Source organism: Oncorhynchus mykiss, chromosome 13, assembly GCF_057628025.1.
Source record: "Oncorhynchus mykiss isolate SJ-2025 chromosome 13, ASM5762802v1, whole genome shotgun sequence".
NCBI classification, from domain to species: domain Eukaryota; kingdom Metazoa; phylum Chordata; class Actinopteri; order Salmoniformes; family Salmonidae; genus Oncorhynchus; species Oncorhynchus mykiss.
The window spans coordinates 40113582-40136332 of NC_143034.1; the positions used below are offsets into that span (position 1 = coordinate 40113582).

Below are 22751 nucleotides of genomic sequence, written 5' to 3' on the forward strand. Positions count from 1 at the left end.
CTAGGCCTGTGTATCGGCAATCAAAAACTGTATCTCGCAATGGAATGCTGTATTTCATAATTTCTTGGCTTGCAATGTCTCAAACCTTCAATAAACCAGGGCCTAGCATCAATGAATTGGCTAGGATATTGAGATGAGTGAGATGCAACACTTTGCTCAAACACAGTATATGCGCAGGTTTGGTAGCCAGGGCAACCAAAGAGCTCGGAAGTTGAACCTCGCGCTTCAACACTCTTAGTTGTTGCAGAAATTGAACCACTGGGCTGTTTACTTTCTGCATCAACGTTTTCACTTTGGGATTTTTCTTGCCGTTAAGGATCCCAATTTCTTTTAAAAAGTTTTAACATTTAAACATTCACACCATTTAATAGTAATCGAATACAACTCTTGAATTGAGTTGCGTCCATCCCTAGTGAGGATATTGATTTTGAGGCCTAAGGTGGGGGATGGATAATTTCTTGGCTACATCTGTCTATATGCTGTTCAGATTGTCATTGAGGCCATGTAAGCTATAGGGCAATTCCACAGTGACAGAATGATGCTGAGACTCAGATTTGTCTCTTAAAATGCATGCCAAACAAAAAAAAGCAATGATTGCAAAGTTAAACAAACATACAACTCTATGCACAATAAACACTTTTAACAATTTCCACAGAAGATTTCATACGTTTACTTGAACGGTACAGATGCAAATTTTGGTCACAGAATGCCAGCACAAATAGCAAAAAACAGAATTCTGTTACCGAACATTGCATCTGCACTATTCAAGTAAATTTGTTTTAGTAAAATGTTCTGTGAACATATTAAAAATAGTCCAGTATCATTCTGTTACTGTGGAATTGCCCTCGATCTTACTTGCCCTCCTTGAGAAAATCTGCGGGTACTCTCTGTGGTTAAGTAACCATGGTAACTCCATCCTTGGCCTAGTTGTGGAAAAACCTCAATGGAGGGGAGCGAATGGAGTGGAGGATAAACAAAATCACTTAATTTTAACCTCGTCCTGTTTTAATCATGATTCATTAATCAATAATGATTTACAGTCTTGATTATTACCATGTTATGGTGAAACTATACTAGTCGTCTAATATTAAACAGCTCGTATGGATTTTCTTTCCGTCTCCCTGATGAAATTGTCTGAAAGCAGCTCCTGGAACATTGTTGACTCATCATGCCTCCCTTGTATGCCATTCCATAAAAGCCTTTCAGTAGAGCTGTGTCCGGCATACACTACATGACCAAAAGTATGTGGACACCTGCTTGTCGAACATCTCATTCCAAAATCATGAACATTATTATGAAGTTGGTCCACCCCTTTGCTGCTATAACAGCTTCCACTCTTCTGGGAAGGCTTTCCTCTAGATATTGCTGCGGGGACTTGCTTCCATTCAGCCACAAGCGTTAGTGAGGTTGGGCGATTAGGTCTGGCTCTCAGTTGGTGGTCCAATTCATCTCAAAGGTGTTCGATGGGGTTGAGGTCAGGGCTATGTGGATGCCAGTCAAGTTCTTCCACACCAATCTCGACAAACCATTTTTGTATGGACTTCGCTTTGTGCTTGGGGGCATTGTCATGCTGAAACAGAAAAGAGCCTTCCACAAAGTTGGAAGCAAAGAATCGTCTAGACCATCATTGTATTCTGTAGCGTTAAGATTTCCCTTCACTGGAACTAACAGGCCTAGCCCGAAACATGAAAAACAGCTCCAGACCATTAATCCTCCTCTGACAAATTTTACAGTTGGCACAATGCATTTGGACAGGTAGCGTTCTCATCACTCCAGAGAACGCATTTCCACTGCTCCAGAGTCTAATGATGGCGAGCTTTATACCACTCCAGCCAATGCTTGGCATTGGGCATGGTGGTCTTAGGCTTGTGTGCGTCTGCTCGATCATGGAAACTCATCTCATGAAGCTCCCGACGAACAGTTCTTGTGCTTACGTTGCTTCCAGAGGCAGTTTGGAACTCGGAAGTGAGTGTTGCTCTCGGGTGCTTTTAGTCAACTGTAAGTGCTGTTATATATTTATTTATTTATTTTTGCACTCTGCAGTACTGTTCTGTGAGCTTGTGTGGCCTACCATTTCATGGCTGAGCCGTTGTTGCTCCTAGGCGTTTCCACTTCACAATAACAGCACTTACAGTTGACTAAAAGCAGCTCTAGCAGGGCAGAAATTTGTTGAACTGACTTGTGCCACGTTGAAAGTCACTGAGCTCTTTGCCAATGTTTCTCTATGGAGATTGCATGACTCCCCCTTTCACACCTTTCCTAAAAACAGCAGTCTGATTGCATCATGTGTGCCAATGCCAGGACCAGAGAATGTAGCACTGGGCTGCGTTCAGCATGAAACAACTTTTAGGTTCGTTGAGAATCAGATGTAGGCGTAAATATTATATATTAGAGTAACACACATGCCTCTTACCTGTAGCGGGTGAATCATGTCAGCTCTAGTGGTGACATTTCTATCTGCCATGTACGTTGCACCTTCCTGAATGCGACCCAGATTTGTCTAGACCAGTGGTTCTTAACCTGGGTTCGATTGTACCCCAGGGGTTCGGTGAGTCAGTCTCAGGGGTTCGGCGGAGGTCAAGACACACATCCAACTCATATGATTCGTGATGACACGCCCCGCTTGGCCATCATTGGCTGCAGGTGATCACGCTACATCGCTTGGCCTATCTGTGCTGCAGGGAATTTGGTGCGCTCAGTAGTCGACTTGTGATGGTACGTCTTGTGATTTCTGTCTTAATATTTTAATTCCTTCATATTTACTATGTCGAGCAAAAAAAGAAAGTGGTCAGACGAATATGTACAATATGGATTCACATGTATAACGGAACGTGATGGGAGTCAGCGTCCTAACTGCATGATTTGCAATGCCAAGTTGAGCAATTCTAATCTAGCACCGGCAAAACTAAGAGAACACTTCCTTAAGCTGCATGGAGATGGAAAATACAAGAACACAACGCTCGCTGAATTCAAGGTGAAGAGAGCCAGATTCGATGAAAAGGCTACTCTGCCTGTTCTCAGCTTTGTACCCATCAACAAACCGATCCTCACAGCATCGTACGAAGTTGCTTACCTGATCGCAAAGCAGGGCAAACCACACACCATTGGTGAAACACTCAGAAAACCAGCTGTGTTGAAGATGGAGAATATCATGCTGGGAAAAGAGGCTGAAGTTAAGTTATCCCCAATTCCTCTTTCAAATGACACCATCAGCGACAGAATAGAGGACATGAGCAAAGACATCTTGGCTCAAGTAGTTGCAGATCTGATTTCAAGCCCGGCAAAATTCAGCCTTCAACTCGACGAGACCACAGACGTTTCCAATCTAAGCCAGCTTGCTGTATTCGTGCTCCATGTGAAAGACGCCGTGATAAAGGAAGATTTTTTTTTCTTTTGTAAGCCTCTTACAACAACAACTAAGGCAGCCGATGTGAAGAAACTTGTGGATGACTTCTTCAAAGACAACAAACTTTCATGGGATATGGTTTCTGCAGTTTGTTCGGACGGAGCTCCAGTCATGCTGGGAAGAAAGTCTGGTTTTGGTGCGCTAGTGAAAGCCGATGCACCACACATCATTGTTACGCATTGTATTCTGCACAGGCATGCGTAGGCAACAAAAACCTTGCCTACAAAACTGGCAGAAGTATTAAAAATTGTAGTGGAATGCGTGAACTATGTGCGAACTAGTGCTCTGAGGCACCGCATCTTCAGTGAGCTGTGTAAAGAAATGGGCTCTGAATTCGAGGTACTTCTGTACCATTCTAACGTTTGGTGGTTATCCCGGGGACAGGTGCTGAATCGTGTTTTTGCCGTGCGTGTGGAATTAGCCCTGTTTTTGCAAGAGCACCAACATTGTCATGCAGATTGCTTCAAAAATTCTGAGTTCATTCTCATTTTAGCGTACATGGCTGATATCTTCGCAGCTCTCAATCATCTCAATTAAAAGATGCAGGGTGGTGGAGTCAACATCATCGAAGCGGAGGAAAACCTGAAGGCTTTTCAAAAAAAGCTACAGTTATGGAAATGATGAACAGAGAACGATAACTTCGCAAACTTTCCCCTGCTGGACGACTGTGTAAGTAAGATCGAAGATGTATCTGGAATCGGAGACATTTCTGTACCCGCGGAACTGAAGCAAGCAATTGCCACGCACTTAGATGGGCTTGCAAAGTCTCTCAACGGATACTTCCCTACAAGAGAGTCATATCCAGCATGGGTGAGACAGCCGTTCACGTTTAGTGTTGAGACAACAGATGTCAATGATGAATACCTCGATGAAATTCAGCAGAGCCAGGTTCAACAGCAACTCTTCAGAACAACAACGCTTTCAACATTTTGGTGTCAACAAATGGTAACGTACCCTGTTATTGCTAAGAAAGCTCTGGAGATTTTCATACCGTTTGTTACAACATATCTTTGCGAGCAATCCTTTTCGAGGATGCTGGACATAAAAACGAAGAAAAGGAACAGACTTTGTTGCGAAAATGACATGAGAGTGGCACTTGCCAAGGTGAAGCAGCGCATTTCTGAACTGGTCTCTGAAAGGCAACAGCAGAAGTCACACTAATTTGCAGTAAATATTCATTATTATGTTTTTGTTTTTGTGTGAAAATCATGTTTTGATGATTTTGTTCTTTGAACACAGTGATGTTGATGCACGGTTCATTTTGTGCACCAGTAAAATATATACCTATGATTTGAATTTGAAAATTTCCAATTAAGAAGGGTTCGGTGAATGCGCATATGAAACTGGTGGGGTTCAGTACCTCCAACAAGGTTAAGAACCACTGGTCTAGACCCTAGGGTCTTTGTGCGTGTGTCATGTTTGAGAGTTTGCTTCCCTCTCTCTCGCTCGTGTTCTCATGGACTGTCCTCTCTGTCCTTTTCCCAGGTGTACTCCCCTTTTCCTCATCAGCAGTGTGCCTAAGGGGACTCTTCTCTGGATCAGGTGACGGGCCGGGCCACGTGGCACCTCTTTGCTGAATGAGGCCGGAGAGGAAATGCACTCTCGATTAAGGACCTCCACGCAGAGATACACATGTAAGTTTATCATCTAGCGTACTAGTATATTTTCCTCTGGAACTGACTGAGGGAAAAGTATAGCTTCCCTGGCCGTGTGTGTAATGTGTACTGGATCGTGTTCAGGGAGAAAGCGTTTCAAATTGAAGTGAAACAGGGAGGCACTAGGCTAATAACTGCATTTGTCCAATAAAACCACTGATTGTTGTTGCATGTAAAAACACACACACCCAGAGCCAGCAGATTGGCTGGCTGTCCCTTCTCTCTCCTCGACTGGGGTCCCTGTTGGTTTTGGCTGCTCTGTTGCCCACATGATTAATGGCCTCTGAAGTCTGAAGGCACTTCCTCCTCCTGGCCCACTCATCTCCTCTGTGTGCGAGAGATGGTGTTTAATTCTTCTTGTGTGACTTTTTAAATAATTTTTGCTCTGCATTGTTGATAAGTGCTCATAGCAAGCATTTCACTGTAAAGTCTACCGTTGTATTCGACACATCTGACAAATAACATTTGAATTGTGTGTGTGTGTGTGCCCGAGTGTGTGTGCCTCCGCTGTCTCTGCCTCTCCTGCCTTCTAACCCAACCCCCCCCATCCCATCCTCCCTAATAATGCAGGAAGCCAGACCCAGGCAGCCCCCTCCTCCCCTCTCCCATCCATGACTGAATGTTGCAGTAAGTGCTCAGTAAGGTAGGGCGATATCAACATTAGTCCTGTGTGTCTGTTTGTGTGGTGCGCACATAATTGAGCAGTGACCATCTGGGGTATTGTTTGTAGATTGCTGAGGATTTTTTATTTATTTAATACATTTTTTAGAATAAGGCTGTAACTTAACAAAATATGGAAAAAGTCAAGGAGTCTGAATACTTTCCGAAGGCACAGCTTTTGCCCAGGTCCAAAGCAATAGGGTGCCATTTGGGACGTAGCCCCAGCCTCTATGAATCTGGAGCTTTGTCACTCTGGCAGCTGCTGTATTGTCCCTGGGTAGGGGTGTGTATGGCACGTGGATAGTCTGGGAGGAGGGGGTGGGGCGTGCTGTGCTGCTAGGAAGACAGTGTCTGTAGTACAGAAGGTGTCCTAGGGGGTGTTTGAAATGGCACCCTAATCTCTAAAGTGCATTACTTTGGACCGGTGTATACTTTTGTCCAGAGCCCTATGTTACCATAATCTTTGTGTAGTGCACTACTTTTGACCAGAACTCTATGGGCCCTGGTCAAAGTAGTACACTATATAGGGTGCCATTTGAGACACCCCTACACTGGCTGTATGTGTGAAATCAGATCTGACACATCTCTCACTGATCAAGGCTAGACAACATTATAGAAATCAGTGCTCAGCAAAATTGAATGAACTTAGTGGGAAAATCAACTAAATGTATTGAATTGATTAGAAAATCCATTCATTTGCCAAAGATTGTCATAAGACATGAACGAAATGCGTCAGTGATACATATTTTCCTTCAACTTGCTGAAGTGGCAAAAGCACAGGAATGCCCCTGTCTGTGTCTGCGTGTGTTTGTCTACCACTTTGTGTAGCCTAGGCTAAATCTAAGCCACCCGCAACCATAATAGCTTCATTATTTTATAAAAAGTTCAACCTGCTTTTTTAAAATGCAATAATCACTGATCTGACTTTCAAGTCTTTTTCAAGTAATGAAAATGCCCATTTTGTTATAAAGTTAAGCAGAACCATGCATAATGCACATTCACTAATAATGGCTAACTTGTTGTAGCACTGCAGGCATTATAGAACATTAACACAGGTCTCAAAATCAATCTCTCAAGCACAAACCCACGTGCTAGTGAGCAACCAGCTAATCTTTCTATTTCAAGTTTAGCCAACTTGGATCTATTTGCTAACTGACAAGGTAGAACAGTTGAATTGTTATGAACACACCCTTCTGTCCGTCCTCAACTGTTTGAACAGCATACTAGCCTGTCCACTTGGTTCAGATGTTGAAATCAAGTGGCCTACCTTATTTCTCAGATTGAGAAGCACATGGCACAGGTGGAGATGTGACCAAAAATACATCTCGAGCTTGATTCTTGCGATCCAGGCATTTGGAATATCACGCTAAACATACATTTGAATTAATTTGATGTATCGCCCAGCGCTACCCGATTCTCCTTTGACCATTGAAATGCGCAGTCTAATTGTGTAGGTGTTAAGAAACAAATATGAAGATATATATACACACACACACACACACACAGCCCTGATTGGCTGATAGGATGGTCTAGAGCCCATCCCCTTACTCAGAAGAACAGTCATTGGTCTATTATAATCCGATCACATTGTGATGTAATGATGTGGAACAAAAGTTCCATCCCACACGAAAAGCCTGAAATTCCAAGCTTTTTTTTTCCTCCAAGCATCTTACACAAAATGGCATATCATAATTTTCACAATTTCAGACTGTTATTTCAACCTCGATGTAGAAATAAAAAAACAAAAACCATGTTTTTTTAAAACTGCACTGCCCCTTTAAAGTGTGTGTGTTTAGTGCACTTGATTGATCTGTGCATGTGCCAACACCGGTAGCGCAAGCTTTATATGTCCAAATTCAGAATCAAATTAGTATTTGCAAAAATGAAATGGTCACTAACTGTGGTAAAACAACAATTGGGTTGCTGATTTTCTGCTTTGATCACAAGTCCCATCAGGTAGCCTGATTTCAGATGTCATATAAACAGGATTATTAGAGAGATTGTTCTTCTTGCAAAGCATGTAAATGTTTTAATTGAATTAATATTTGAATTTGATTCTCCACAATCGTATTATTGTGTGCATGTAACCGTGCTCTCTTTCTCTCCCTATCTCGCTTTCCATCTCTTTCTTTGCCTCTCGCTCTCTCTTTCCCAAACTCTCTCTTTCTCTCTCTCGCTTGCTCTTGCATAACACACATTAATCACGTGATTTAGGTCAATTGAACAGTGAACAAATGGTCTGACAGACACCGATATCTGTTCCACACAATACATTTCTACCTGAACATTTGTTCTGTGACGTTGCACCCCCCTGAACAGAGCCTTGATCTGTGCATCAGAGCCATGAGGTAAAGGTGTCGTTCAGTTGGTTGAGCTCAGTCTACTACTCAGGGTTTTCGTTAGCTGTTAATAACCGGCTTTTGCCCATTTAAAAATAATGAAAAAGACGATAAATACAATTGGCACAGGCCACATGTCAGAGAAAAGAAGAAAAAAAAATATGATTTGCTTTTTAATTTTTATGAAGCTTAGACCAACTGGTTGTATGAATTTGGGATCTACCGTCCCAGAGTCTGTTTAGGCTATTTCTTTCTCGACAAGCTGACCAATAGAATATGTCAACCTACTATCCACCATAGTAGAAAACTTTACATAGTTGACATACTCTTGTCTATACCAAAATAAATACAATTATTCATAATAGGCTAATAAAACATGATTTGGCCACAGAGGATCATTAGCTTCCCCTAGCCTGCCTACAGTCACATTGCTTACTATCGGAAGGAAAGGCAGTGCACGCAATTGGTGCTGCAAATATATTATTGAGTTGCACCTGTCAGTGAAAAGTATAGGCCCAGCCAGGCATATGGCAATATTTCCAAATTAAATTGCGGGATAACATAGTTTGGAAAGCAAACGGCTATTGTTGTAAAGAAAATACACTAAACTAAAAAAAAGGACACATCAAAAAAACTTAATTGAGCGAACAACAGTAGGCCAGCGGAGTGCATGAGTGCGCACAGCACATCTTCACTCTCATTGTTGGGTCAGTGCCACAGTTTGTCTCCCCTTCTCGTAGGCCTATTACATGGACAACGTCATTTTTACTGATCTGTTGGTCAGTGTCAGCACCTGGCTACCCAGTAATCTACCCGGTAATCTAATCTACTCATCACATTATTAATAGTAGGCTATCTTACATCAGTCTGCAAATGTGATGATTCATGGAATGCTTTATTATAAAGATGCATTTTTATGGGGAAAATTTGCTTCACCAAACAACTCAGGCTTTGCCAATGCATAGGCTAGTGATTTTTCTGTTCCTTACAAGTCTTGTTGGAAAGGAGAGGAAAAGTAAATGTGGTCAGTTATTCTAACATCTTCAAGGTGCAAGGAAAGGACACACATCCTTGCATCCTCGACTTGAATGTTCTGTTAAGATGAATCACCATAATCTAAATGTGATTTCTGTCATTCTGATTAGGGTGGACACCCTAATCGGGCTACTGGGTCCGGTAAATTTCTCAAATGTCCTGTAAATTAAAATGTTGCTGGTCAAGTGTCTGGTGCCACATTTTCATAACTGAAACCCTGGTACTACTGTACCCTCAGACACCCGGTCTTAATTACAGCACAGCAGGCTTCATTCTCTCTCTCTCTCCTGCAATCTATCTCTCTGGACATGGGTGATCTCTCCCTTTACTTCTGCTCTGTCACTCTTTCTGTCATGCCCTCCCTTAATTTTCTCTCTTGCTTTCTCTCTCCAGTTGTATGTGACGTGGTCTCTTGTCATCATGTTATTTGGTAAGACAGTAGTTGGTGTCATTTTAATGGGTCATGATGAGGTGAATCACTGTTTCTGGAGACAGATGGCTGGCTGATTTACGGGGGGGGGGGGGGGGGGATTATTAATTGTCTTCTGGGGAACGCTGTAGCTGTGTGTGTCACACTCTCTCCCGCAAACGCACACAGCCTTGAATGAAATGACTACTTGCTGACAAGTGTTTTATTATGTTCGTAAAGCAAGGGATGCCTTTCTGTTAACTTGTGTGGGAATTCTATTATTCCACAGTATATTGTTGGGCAGTATGTTTGAACAGCCTGTCTCGTGCCAAATTTCTCCCCCGTGTCTGAGTTGATATCAGTTTGTGGGAGATGAATATCCACTGTTTCAAGCAGGATTTATTTCAGCCAACTGCGCCGTCTTTGACCAATGTTTTTATAGGCCTTCCTATTGGCCGCGGAGACAAAATGTTGGTTGTTGTAAAGCTAATTTGTTGCAATTCTACACATTTTGCCACGGTTTACACTGTGTTCTTATGCTACATACTTTATCTCGCTTAAGTTTACTCTGAATGTTTACCATCCTAAAATGTGTTATTTGCAATTTAGCAGTCCCGCTGGCCTTGTGAAGAAGGAATGGATAGCTCGATCCTCCCCTTCTGATAGCACTGTCTTACATATCTCTCTCTCCCTTTCGTTGTTTCTTTTCTTTCTCTCTCTGCATTGACAAAAGCCTGGCCGGCGTGGATGCTTTTGTTTTGGCCTAGTCTAGACGTGCTGCGTGAGTGTGCGCGTGCAGCAGCAGTGTGGTGGTGAGGGAGGGAGGGATGTAGGGGGAAGGAGCGAGAGCAATAGATAAGGTAGCCCTTGGTTTGGTGGGGGTAAGCAGGCTTTGGTTCACAAGATCAGCCCGAAAGGAGAACAGCAAGTGGGGGAGGGGCAGGGTGTTATGGAAGGAGGGAGGGAAGAAGGGTGGTGTGCCAAAGGTGTGGAGGGAGGGAGAGAGAGAGGGAGGGACCTCAAGCTATTGATGGGGGAAAAGAAAAGGGAGGGGTGGAGGGAGAGGGAGGGGTAACAAGCTGTGGGCTGAGACTAGCGCTCAATGAGGAAGCGAAACAGCCGAGCCATTTTCGGTGTTGAATAACCACAGCACGCCGCTTGCTGTGTGTGTGTGTTTGAGAGAGAGAAGAGCTACGAGAGAAAGGAAAGAAGCAAGCTCTCCTGGATATTTTTTTTTTTTACCGGAGCCCTCTCCTTCCTTTCGCACTCTTACTGCTTGTGAGGGGGGAGGCCCGGGGTGGACACACAATGGGGCGAGGAGCCTGTGGCTACTGGGCCGTTGTATTGCTGCTGAGAGGGGGAGGGGGTCGAGCGAAGGAGACCGGCACACACAGCTAACTCAGCCAGCCGGCTCCAGCCAGGCCTCAACAGGCTCAATCTTACCCCGCTCCCTGGCCCTTTTCTGTTTTTTGTGTTTTTTTTCAAGGAATACCCCTCACTTAAACCTGGATCTATGGATTAATCGTGTGTGGATTATTGTTTATGGATTTTGTGAAACTGATTTATATTGGAACCTTGAAAAGAACCCATTTCTCTCTTCCTGTGTTTGTGGGAAAAGGAGAGAAAGGGAGCCAAACTTCTCCTGTTTTCTTTTTTTGCTTTGTGTTGAGGGAAGCTTCTAGATGGATTACAAGATGCATGCTAAGTCTAACGATCTGCTGGATTTTCAGACTCTGGATGCGCTCTTGGAAAAAATTGCACATTATTCTTCTGTCTCTGTGAAAAGGTAACGTTTGGCAGATAGAGATTTAAAAAAAAAAATATATATATATATATATATTCCCTCGTGTTTCCCATTCAAGATTTTACTGAGCTACAGTTGATAAGAGGAAATCAGTCAATTTAAATACATTCATTGGGCCCTAAACTTATGGATTTCACGTAACTGGGAACACACATGCATCTGTTGGTCATTGTTGTCCTTAGCTTATACCTGCTTATAACTCCACTGCTACCATGGGGCACTCTGTTCACAACGTTGACATCAGCAAACTGGTTGCCAACCCAACGCCATACAAGTAGTCTGCGGTTGTGAGGCCGGTTGGACGTGCTAACAAATTCTCTACCGTAAGAGAAATGAACATTAAATTATCTGGCAACAGCTCTGGTGGACATTCCTGCAGTCAGCATGCCAATTGCACGCTCCCTCAACATTTGACATTTGTGGCATTGTGTTGTGACAAAACTAAACCTTTTAGTTACCTTTTATTGTTCCCAGCACAAGGTGCACCTCTGTAATGATCATGCTGTTTAATCAGCTTCTTGATATGCCACCCCTATCAAGTGGATAGATTATCTTATCTTGGCAGAGTAAAAATGCTAACAGGGATGTAAGCAAATTTGTGCAAAAAATCTGAGAGAAATAAGCTTTATGTGCGTATGCAACATTTCTAGGATCTTTTAATTTCAGCTCATGAAACATGGGACCAACACTTCATAGGTTGCGTTTTTTTAAATTTTATTCAGTGTACATAAACTAAGCCTACAACTTACATTTGTACTCTATTAAGGCCACCTAATCTAAAATGTGGAACTGAAAGGGAAATCTCCAGTTTACAGAGAGAGGTCTTTGTTTGTGGACATCAAATATGACCTATCAATGTGTCATTTTCTCTGAAGTAGCCTATTAGTTGAAAGCCTGTGGAAATCATTGGTTTCGGAGGATTGCATTGTTTGCCACCATTCTGCCAGTAACTCTCCTGAAGGGTGATAGGTGTGGGGGGGTTACAGAGAGAGTGGGTTGTATTTGTGGCAGCAGGGCTATTTTCTGGGGGTAATGTATCCTGATTCCTGGAAATGCCTTGGTGAATGAATCGGCCCTGTGAGTTCAGCCTGTGAGGAAGGGAGGGAGGAGAAAGATAGCAAGGGGGTTCCTTTATCTCCAGTTCTCTGTGTTTTGTTTACAAAGTGACTCAGTGAATCGTATGTGAGTGTTATCACTCTCTTCTCTCCAGTCTTGGTGTGTGTTCTCCTCACCCCTTTGTCCTGGCTTTTTGTCCACTTTTAACAGATTATTTTGTGTATTGAAACTTTTTGTCCTGTTGAGCACCACCCTGTGTGTTTGGTGCACCTAGATGCAAAGTCAGAGATGAGTGTTTCACCACAGTGTTCTGTGACTTCGACCACACACACCCAACCTGGTTAATGTAGGCTTGTCACCAGCAGCAGTGCGTGTGTTAGGGTTGGCTGATATACTATATGATAATATTGAGTATTGGTGATATTTGAACTTGACAAATCAAAACTGTGCAGTTTTATCAGTGTGTATCAATATGAAGTCTAAATGAATAAAGCCTCTTTTTTTGTCATACGTGTATTTTTTTAATGAGAAGGCAACTATACTATCATAAATAAGCACAGTGGAATTATTTTTGTCATCAACAATGCACAATGATAATATCAGATATCTGCAATATTTGGAGTAGCATATCAGACCTATTCCAATAGGTCTCCCCAAATATTGCCCAACCCACGTGTGTGCGCATGCGTGTGTGTGGTGTTGAGTCACTCAGAGGAAGCCTGCTTGCCTCTACAGAGCCCCACAGCACACACAGCCAGTAGAGAGAAGGAGGACTTTGAACAGTCAGACATTACGCATGCTTCTGACTCAGATTGGCTCCCTCAAAAAAGTGGGTTTAGGTTCCATGAATGGCATGCCAGATGCGTGCATGAGCCTGCATGCATGTAGGTGAGAGCTGACGTGAGAGGTGAGGCAGTTTGCCTCCCAAATGGCACTGCCTCCCTGGTCCACAGTAGTTCCATATATAAGGCAGGATTCCCCAACTGGTGGTCTGCGAGTGGTTTTAATTTGGCCCCCCAAGTTTCCAAATATTGTTGTTGCATTTTCATTGTTGGAAATAAAAACACCAGGAAATCACCTCCAATTGATTTTAATTCAGCAATTAACAAGGTTTGAAATAATTGTTTTAGTCAAATATTACATATGTTTGGGCTTCTTGTGGTCAATTTGCAGTATACAAATTATTTGTAATTATGTTCTGGACCCTTAACCATCCGCTCAATACAAAAATGGTCCCCCGGCTGAATCTAGTTGACGATCCCTGATGTAGGGAATGGGGCGTTATTTGGGACAAAGACGTAGCCTAAATCCTGGCCAGGCTGACCGAAAGCATGCTGTGCCCATTACGGACTGGGTGAAGATGTGACGGTTCACTCCACTGTCTGACGCACAACATACTTTAGACGGAAAGAGTTAAAATGAAATAGGCTAGACCCATTAGTCTGTAGGCTGTGTATTTCCCTCAACATCATCAAACCAATAGTTTATTTATCCAATGTTTCAGATTTTTGTGGCATAAATAACTAACTACAGTTTGTGTCCAAATATGAAATTCCAGAATGATGAGTACTTTTGACTGCCGACTGCTGTACAGGTGCAATGCTTAACCATCTGAAACATAAGACCCAAACCAATGCTGGCAGCAGCACCGCTGCGTTGTGAATTCACATAAGGAATTTTTGTGGAATAACTATGTAAAAATGTGTTTTGCAGTTTAAAACATCAACTTTCTTTGTGGCCACTTCTCTAGGCACATGTAGTCCACTTTTTTTTTTGCCATTTGGGACCTACCTGTAGCTGCATGTCTCTTACTGCACTGTTGTGTAGAGTGGGATCCTCTGGCCTACTTTCCTACTGGCTGCAGCTACCTCCCCTCCCCAGGTGTTTAAATGTTTTATTTGACCTTTTATTTAACTAGGCAAATCAGTTTAGAACAAATTCTTATTTACAATGACGACCTAAACCGGCCAAACCTGGACGACGCTGGGCCAATTGTGTGCCGCCCTATGAGACTCCCAATCACGGCCGGTTGTGATACAGCCTGGATTTGAACACTTGTCTCTGTAGTGACGCCGCGAGCACTGAGATGCAGTGCCTTAGATCGCTGCGCCACTCGGGAGGAAAACGTGAATGATTATTTACTTTCTAGATGGAATAGATTAGCCTAGTAGATACAGTACATCTATTTTGTAACCTGACATGAGGTGTGTGTCCCTCAAATGGCACCCTATTCCCTATGACGCTAGTCAAAAAGTAGTGCACTATATAGGGAATAGGGTGCCGTTTAGGACAAGATTTCCCTTTTCAAGTGATAGTCACTGATAGATCCTGATTTCCTGGCTACGACTAGGCCCCTTGATAACCAGAGCCGCCTCCTCCCCTCTCTCCCAACATTCCTCGGCAGTCTGTGGTGATCTATGTCCAGGTCAACTGTTGTTCCAGAGCCCAGAGCGGTAGGGGGTATGTGGTAAGACACGCACATCGGTAGGCAAGAAGTCACAACTCTTGTTGGAATCTGCATCTGCTGAGTCATATTTACAAAGTACATCAGAGTAGGAGACAGTGCTGATCTCGGATAAGGTCCCCCCCATCCATATAATCGAAAACTGATCCTAGATCAGCACAGCAGCGCTCCGACTCCTGAGACTTTTTGTGAATACGGGCCCTGGTGTTGTTGCCCTTTGGACCGCAACAGGAAAGAATCAGAGCGATTTATGTATTTATGCTGTTTTCTTTTGAAGTGTGGTCGTGTAATGCACCAAGACTGAGCCCCCCCCAGTGACCAAACAGTTTAATCACAATGGATGTGTTTTGGCCATCAAGCATTGGTCGGCCATCAAGCATTGGTCAGCCATCAAGCATTGGTCAGCGGCTTTGTCAGCTTCTCGATTAGCCACTTCTATTCCTGGTGAGATTAGTATTTTTGACATGTACATGTCAATTGTCTGTTGGACTACCAGTCTGAAAAGTTTCCTGTTGCCAATTGAAACCAAACGTTTTGCTGTCACTTATGTGAAGTAGGAAGGTGAGAATGGACCCAAGTAGACCTAATTAGGGAACACGTCTCAAATGGCACCCTATTCCCTATAGTGCGCTACTTTTGAACTGGTCATAAGTAGTGCAATACATAAGGAATAGGGTGCCATTTGGGATGCAACATATGTGTAAAGGGGAGGGGGGGGGCTAAATAAACATCTCTTCAAACATGGGAAACTGCAGTAAAACCTGGTGAAAACCAACAGGACTTGTGTGGCATCTTTGCCTGAGCTAATCGTGTTTGCTCTGCATCTTATCTGGTCAAATAGGTTCAGTCAGCAGTTAGTTGAGGGTTTAAGTAATCACACTAGACTAGACCCAATAGTGGAGCAATAGCACACAGTGGGGATAAATTGTGTACTTTGTACTGTGTGTGTGTCCCTGGATTCCCTGATTGTTGTTGCCTGGCTGTTGTGAACCATCTGGTGGTTATGTTTGTGTGTGCTGGTATACGTCGGCAGATTCCTAGTCCCAGAAAACACTCCATCTCCATCCCGGCCCAGCCTGTTGTTGTGGCTAGCTACCTAACGAACACATTGCTACACTCTGTCCCTGTAGAGGGAGCCCTCCTGTCTGTCCCTGACCTGTCAGTCTGTACTTGCCACAGACACCTCCCCAATATCTGTCCTCCTGTGTCTAGGAGCTGGGTGGTGTTCTTCTGTTTATAACAGGGAGGGAACTGTCCTGGATTTGTCCATTATGTCCAATGAGGAGATTTTAAAATGTTTTCTGCGTGCCCCAATGAACACGAACGACCCTGTTCTTTGCGGAGGGGCCTATCAGTTTCTTTCTTATGTCTGCTGCTACTGCTGCTTGGTCCTATTGTCTGTCCCGGTCAACCTCTTTTGTACCTCCACCTCAGTTGAGCACACACACTGTACAACACACACTGTCTGTACCACCCAAATGTATTGCCAGAGGAGCCCCAGCTTCTCCCTCCTTTAAAGTTGCATGGTACCAAAGCCACCACTGTCCCAATCTGCTTTCCGCAAGGGAGTTATGTGGATCTTTGTCTCTTAATGCAGGCTGCTATTCGGTCATCAGCAGCAGCTCTGTCCTGTAACATGTCTAGCATTATATTCAGGAAGTTTGTACTCTGTTATAAGAAACGTTCAATTAAATGTTTTGGGTGGTGCTTTGACCCGAGTGGGAAGTCAAGTAGCAGACAAGTTAAAATTCCTCTTTCCTGTTGTCATCCCATACAGAGGTCAGTCAGTGTGTGGGTGTGTTTCCTCAAGGGAGGCCTTGGCAGTGATCATGTGCTTGGTTAACTGCTAACTTCTCAGAAAGGTGACTCATCAGGAATGTGGTTAGTTCAAGTGAGGTCCACACACTGGTGTGTGCAACTGGCCAGAGTTCTAAACTAAAACCCCTCATGATCAATAATTTATGGTATGGCACGTTGCTCCACTTTGCTGTGTCTTTGTACTCTGTCTCCAACACACTGGCCTTGTGACGTAGTAGCCTGGGAGGGGCAAGGACAGGAAGGGTAGAGGCAAGATGAGGCATGGGAACACTGGGTTCCACCAGCAGCCAGATGATGCCAAATGTACCACACACACACACACACACACACACACACACACACACACACACACACACACACACACACACAAACAACCTCCCACATCCTGAAACAACCTCCCACATCCTGAAACACTCCAGAGACCAGAGATTTCCAAGGAATGGGATAGTCTGTTTCTTACCAGGGACCTGCATAAACCATTACAGCAACACACACAAGCCCTGCCAAAACCCCAGTGATGGCTAACCACTAACCCATCTCTGATCTCTCTCACACACACACACACACAGGGTTGGGGTCAATTTCAGTTCTAGTCCTTTAAGTAAACCAGAATTGGAACTAGTATAGTTTCAGTATAGACCTTGAATTGACAGGAATTTAAATGGAATTAACCCTGACAGCCTTTTTATTTTTTGAGTTTTATGAAGGGCTGGGGGGAGGACCGAAGGCCTGTGTCCCCCTTTTGGACTCAAGAGATTTTTGCGTTTTTGTACACCTTGTAACTGCCATTTTTTTCAATCCAGAGCAAAATTTTTTTTTTTTTTTTTACACAAAGTGGAGCAACGCCTCTCTTGCATTCTTTGGGGAGAACCCTGAAACTTGTAAGGTCAGAGCTCAGAACAGGGATGGTTGATCTTCCTGCAATGCACCAACTCACAGACCACATCTAGTTTAGGTGCGGTAATTGAATGTGGGATCATGATGATGATGATGACGACGCAGGATTTTTTTGTGGGTAGGTTTTGGGGCATGATGGTAGCGCTGGGATGATAAACCGAAAATTAGACACACATTGCCTTCTTACTGACGCATTTAGCATACGTTTTGTAATTTTATGTGATTTTAGTTTCCCAACGTTCTTGTAGATTGTTCTAAAACCATTATTTGTTCAACAGTAATGGCCTGTGCATTATGTTAATTCCTGCCATGAAAGTGTCTGCCTGTTCTTGTTTCGCTGTCGGCTGCTGTATGAGCGAGCCACTCACACCCCTTCCCCCGCTGCTCACGGAGAAGGGGGAGATGCATCGTGAGAAGCACAACCATATGACCGTTGCGCAAAATGCAATTGCGGAGAAAAATACAGTTTTCACAGCAACTACTGTATTAGTTATAGTGAGGTGTCATATCTTTCTGTGAGTATATAATTTAGTTCTCCCCTTTTAATATTGCGTTCATGGCACCATTTTACAACCGGAGTAGGGTGTGGTAGCCTATGGTTTTGATGTGCCCGCAGAGCACGCCATTCGCAGTGAATAAGCCTATCAAGTAGCCTAGGCCTAGCACTGGAAAGTTTTTGGAGTAGCCTACATTTACTGATTAGATTAATCAAGTAGCCTACATGGCTATATAGAAACACTATCATAGTTAGAGTTAGCAATCTAGCTAAGTGTTTTTTTTTTAGTTCGCACTTGCTCATGTTGTGAATAATAGATCAATATGGTCAAAGATTCTGCAAGTTCTCTGAAGAGGCAAAAATACACCTGATAATTCTGGGTCCTATTTTTGACAGGTTACCATCAACATATAAATTATGCATTTCCTGGATATGTTAGATGAAATAGTTTACTTTTTTGAATCATAGGCGACGATCTCAGTTGTCTTACTTTAATTTGCTCTAACTGTTGTGTTCCCATGGAAAGCCAGGTTTTTGTTATATCTGTGTTGTCTTGTTGTGGTTAAAATGTCATACGCTGAGTAGAATGGGGAAATCCCAAAACATTTAGGAAAGTACAGTACTCTACCCGCAAACTGGACTGATGGACTGTACCGAATTTAACTAACATTTGTTGCATAAATGCATACATTTTCCATTCTAAAGAAAAATCTGCTGCTGATGGAGCTCATGAGCTGGGCCTCTGAGCTGACATTTGTGTGTGTGAATATCTGTGGTGTATGCACTATGTAAGCACCTGAGCTGAGCCGTAAGGGAGACTATCTAGTATCTATTGCCCCCCCTAATCTATATCAGATTGGGGGGGGGCAATGTAACCTACTATGTTTTTTGCCACCCCACTGGTTCTGCAATCACCCACTAATTAACAGTATTCTGACCCCTTGACTTATTCAACATTTTGTTGCGCTACAGCCTTATTCTAAAATTGATTTTTTTTAAATCACCCTCCTCAATCTACACATAATATCCCATAATGACAAAGCAAAAACAGGTTTTTAGAAATGTTTGCCAAAAAAATGTATAATGAAATATCACATTTACATGAGTACTCAGTACTTTGTTGAAGCACCGTTGGCAGCGATTACAGCCTTGAGTCTTCTTTGGTATGACTCTATAAGCTTGGCACACCTGTTTTTGGGGAGTTTCTCCCATTCTTCTCTGCAGATCCTCTCAAGCTCTGTCAGGTTGGATGGGGAGTGATGCTGCACAGGTTTCCTCCAGGCGTAACGCTTGGCATTCAGGCCAAAGAGTTCAATCTTGGTTTCATCAGACCAGAGAAACTTGTTTTTCATGGTCTGAGTCCTTTAGGTGCCTTTTGGCAAACTCCAAGCAGGCTGTCATGTGCCTTTTATTGAAGAGTGGCTTCCATCTGGCCACTCTACCATAAATGCCTGATTTGTGGAGTGCTGCAGAGATGGGATAACTTTCCATAAGGACAACCATCTCCCCAGAGGAAATCTGGAGCTCTGTCAGAGTGACCATTGGGTTCTTGGTCACCTGCATGACCAAGGACTTTCTACCCCGATAGCTCAGTTTGGCACAGCAGCCAGAGTCTTGCTGGTTCCAAACTTATTTTATTTAAGAGTGATGGAGGCCACTGTGTTCTTGGGGACCTTCAATGCTGTAGAAATGTTTTGGTACCCTTACCCAGATCTGTGCCTCGACACAATCCTGTCTCGGTGGTCTACGGACAATTCCTTCGACCTCATGGATTGGTTTTTTCTCTGACATGCACTGTCAACTGTGGCACCTTACATTACCTTTCCAAATCATGGCCAATCAATTGAATGTACTACAGTTGTTGAAACATCTCAAGGATGATCAATGGAAACAGGATGCACCTGAGCTCAATTTTGAATACTTATGTAAATAAGATATTTCCGTTTTTTTAAATAAATTTTTTAACAATGTATAAACTGTTTTTGCTTCGTCATTATTGGGGATTGTGTGTAGACAAGAGGATTTTTAAATTTGAATCCATTTTAGTACAAGGCTGTAACGTAACAAAATGTGGAAAAAGAGAAGGGTTCAAAATACTTACTGACTGCACTAGGACAACTTTAGATTTCTGTATCTCATAATCTAATGGTTTTGAATTTTTCGAAGTTTAAGCAGTGGTGTTCTCTGTCTTCGGCCATGCAGGGCTCTCGCAAAAGTGATGTCCTCGTTGTGAAATGATCAACTTTACTCTATCTAATAATGGCCATATAGACTGACTGTTTAAAGCAAAACTACCTAAACTATTGCTGACAGTGAACCTGAACGATCAAAATCATATCAAATGTTATTTGTCACATGCGCTAAATACAACCTTACAGTGAAATGCTTACTTACAAGCCCTTAACCAACAATGCAGTTAAGAAAAATACCTAAAAAAAATAAATAACAAATAATTGAAGAGCAGCAGTAAAATAACAAAGCGAGACTATATACAGGGCGTACCGGTACAGAGTCAATGTGTGGGGGCACCGGTTAATTGAGTTAAAGTGACTGCAAATTAAATATATTGTAAGCCCCCTTAAGGCGGTAGGCTATTAGCCTGATGACATTTCTCCGGTAGTTTACTTTTTTATTAAGGTGAAACAATTTTCAACAGAGTATAGATAACAGTAGCCTACCTAGCAAATTACATATGTTGGATCAATGGCTGTTAACGCACTTACATGCAGTTCGAAACTGAAGGAGAGGACTCATCAGTTGTTACAAGAGATTCGATTTTGAGAAGGTAGAAAATGTAATACAACGTGAACCGGCCATTTGTATCTTAAACATTTTGAATCGTGGACCGATACATATTGGTGAATCGTTACATCCCATGCCTTTCGGTGTTTAGCAGCTGTAGCCGAGTCACCCACAGAGTCACCCACAGAGTCACCCACAGAGTCACCCACAGAGTCACCCACAGAGTCACCCACAGAGTCACCCACAGAGTCACCCACAGAGTCACCCACAGAGTCACCCACAGAGTCACCCACAGAGTCACCCACAGAGTCACCCACAGAGTCACCCACAGAGTTGCAAAGGGGAGGGTATATTACTGGAAACATTCAAAGTTTACCAGTAAACTACCATTCATTTTGTTAACTTTTAAGGAATATATGCAATTTTATCATTACATTTATTGCTTTTTTTGGGTACTCCAGGTAATCACAGCTGTCTGTAATTATCTCTGTCCCTCTGTGGCTTTATCACGTCTTTAAAATATATAAATATTATTACTTTTTTACAAAAATCAAATCTTTTTTTTTTAAAGCTGTATAACATAATCCTAAATATATAAACCATTAATTTATTGAATACCATTGTGGGTTTCAGTGTTCTTTTTTTGCACACCTTTTATTTTATTTTGTCTTTGTTGTACATGTTTTAGGACCAAACTGATGGCAGTTGTGAAAAAAAGACAGTTGGAAGAGCTATTTTCTCTTGAACCTGACAGTCTATCCACTAGAAGCTCATGGACAATATGGGCACATATAGAAACATGTATACAATATATGAAAAAGTTATTTAAGTATAAATGACCAAAGTTGCCATAGATTACCTGTTACTTACCAAAATGACTGAAGATTCCGGTAACTGGTAATTTAGAGGGAGCTTTGCAACCCTATACAGTGGGGCAAAAAAGTATTTAGTCAGCCACCAATTGGGCAAGTTCTCCCACTTAAAAAGATGAGGCCTGTAATTTTCATCATAGGTAGACTTCAACTATGACAGACAAAATGAGGGGGTAAAATCCAGAAAATCACATTGTAGGTTTTTTAATGAATTTATTTGCAAATTATGGTGGAAAATAAGTATTTGGTCACCTACAAACAAGCAAGATTTCTGGCTCTCACAGACCTGTAACTTCTTCTTTAAGAGGCTCCTCTGTCTTCCACTCGTTACCTGTATTAATGGCACCTGTTTGAACTTGTTATCAGTATAAAAAACACCTGTCCACAACCTCAAACAGTCACACTCCAAACTCCACTATGGCCAAGACCAAAGAGCTGTCAAAGGACACCAGAAACAAAATTGTAGACCTCCACCAGGCTGGGAAGACTGAATCTGCAATAGGTAAGCAGCTTGGTTTGAAGAAATCAACTGTGGGAGCAATTATTAGGAAATGGAAGACATACAAGACCACTGATAATCTCCCTCGATCTGGGCTCCACGCAAGATCTCACCCCGTGGGGTCAAAATGATCACAAGAACGGTGAGCAAAAATCCCAGAACCACACGGGGGGACCTTGTGAATTACCTGCAGAGAGCTGGGACCAAAGTAACAAAGCCTACCATCAGTAACACACTACGCCGCCAGGGACTCATCCTGCAGTGCCAGACGTGTCCCCCTGCTTAAGCCAGTACATGTCCAGGCCCGTCTGAAATTTGCTAAAGAGCATTTGGATGATCCAGAAGAAGATTGGGAGAATGTCATATGGTCAGATGAAACCAAAATATAACTTTTTGGTAAAAACTCAACTCGTCGTGTTTGGAGGACAAAGAATGCTGAGTTGCATCCAAAGAACACCATACCTACTGTGAAGCATGGGGGTGGAAACATCATGCTTTGGGGCTGTTTTTCTGCAAAGGGACCAGGACGACTGATCCGTGTAAAGGAAAGAATGAATGGGGCCATGTATCGTGAGATTTTGAGTGAAAACCTCCTTCCA

At 42.8% G+C, this 22751-nt stretch overlaps 1 protein-coding gene across 21 annotated transcripts in view; it reads left to right on the top strand.

Annotated features, from left to right (window-relative positions):
• Positions 1-22751, top strand: part of LOC110485141 (bromodomain-containing protein 4) — a 57334-nt gene that overhangs the window by 2357 nt on the left and 32226 nt on the right. For 6 of the 21 annotated variants that reach the window (XM_036940745.2, XM_090196163.1, XM_036940747.2 and 3 more), the window contains exons 2-3: positions 4892-5040; positions 5632-5704. In XM_036940745.2, coding sequence (XP_036796640.2) covers positions 5673-5704 — 32 coding nt within the window. In that variant the 5' untranslated portion in view covers positions 4892-5040; positions 5632-5672. Of the gene's footprint in view, positions 1-4891; positions 5041-5631; positions 5705-10398; positions 11291-22751 lie in introns of those variants that run through there. The other 15 variants (XM_090196170.1, XM_036940749.2, XM_090196169.1 and 12 more) reach the window with 4 other exon arrangements.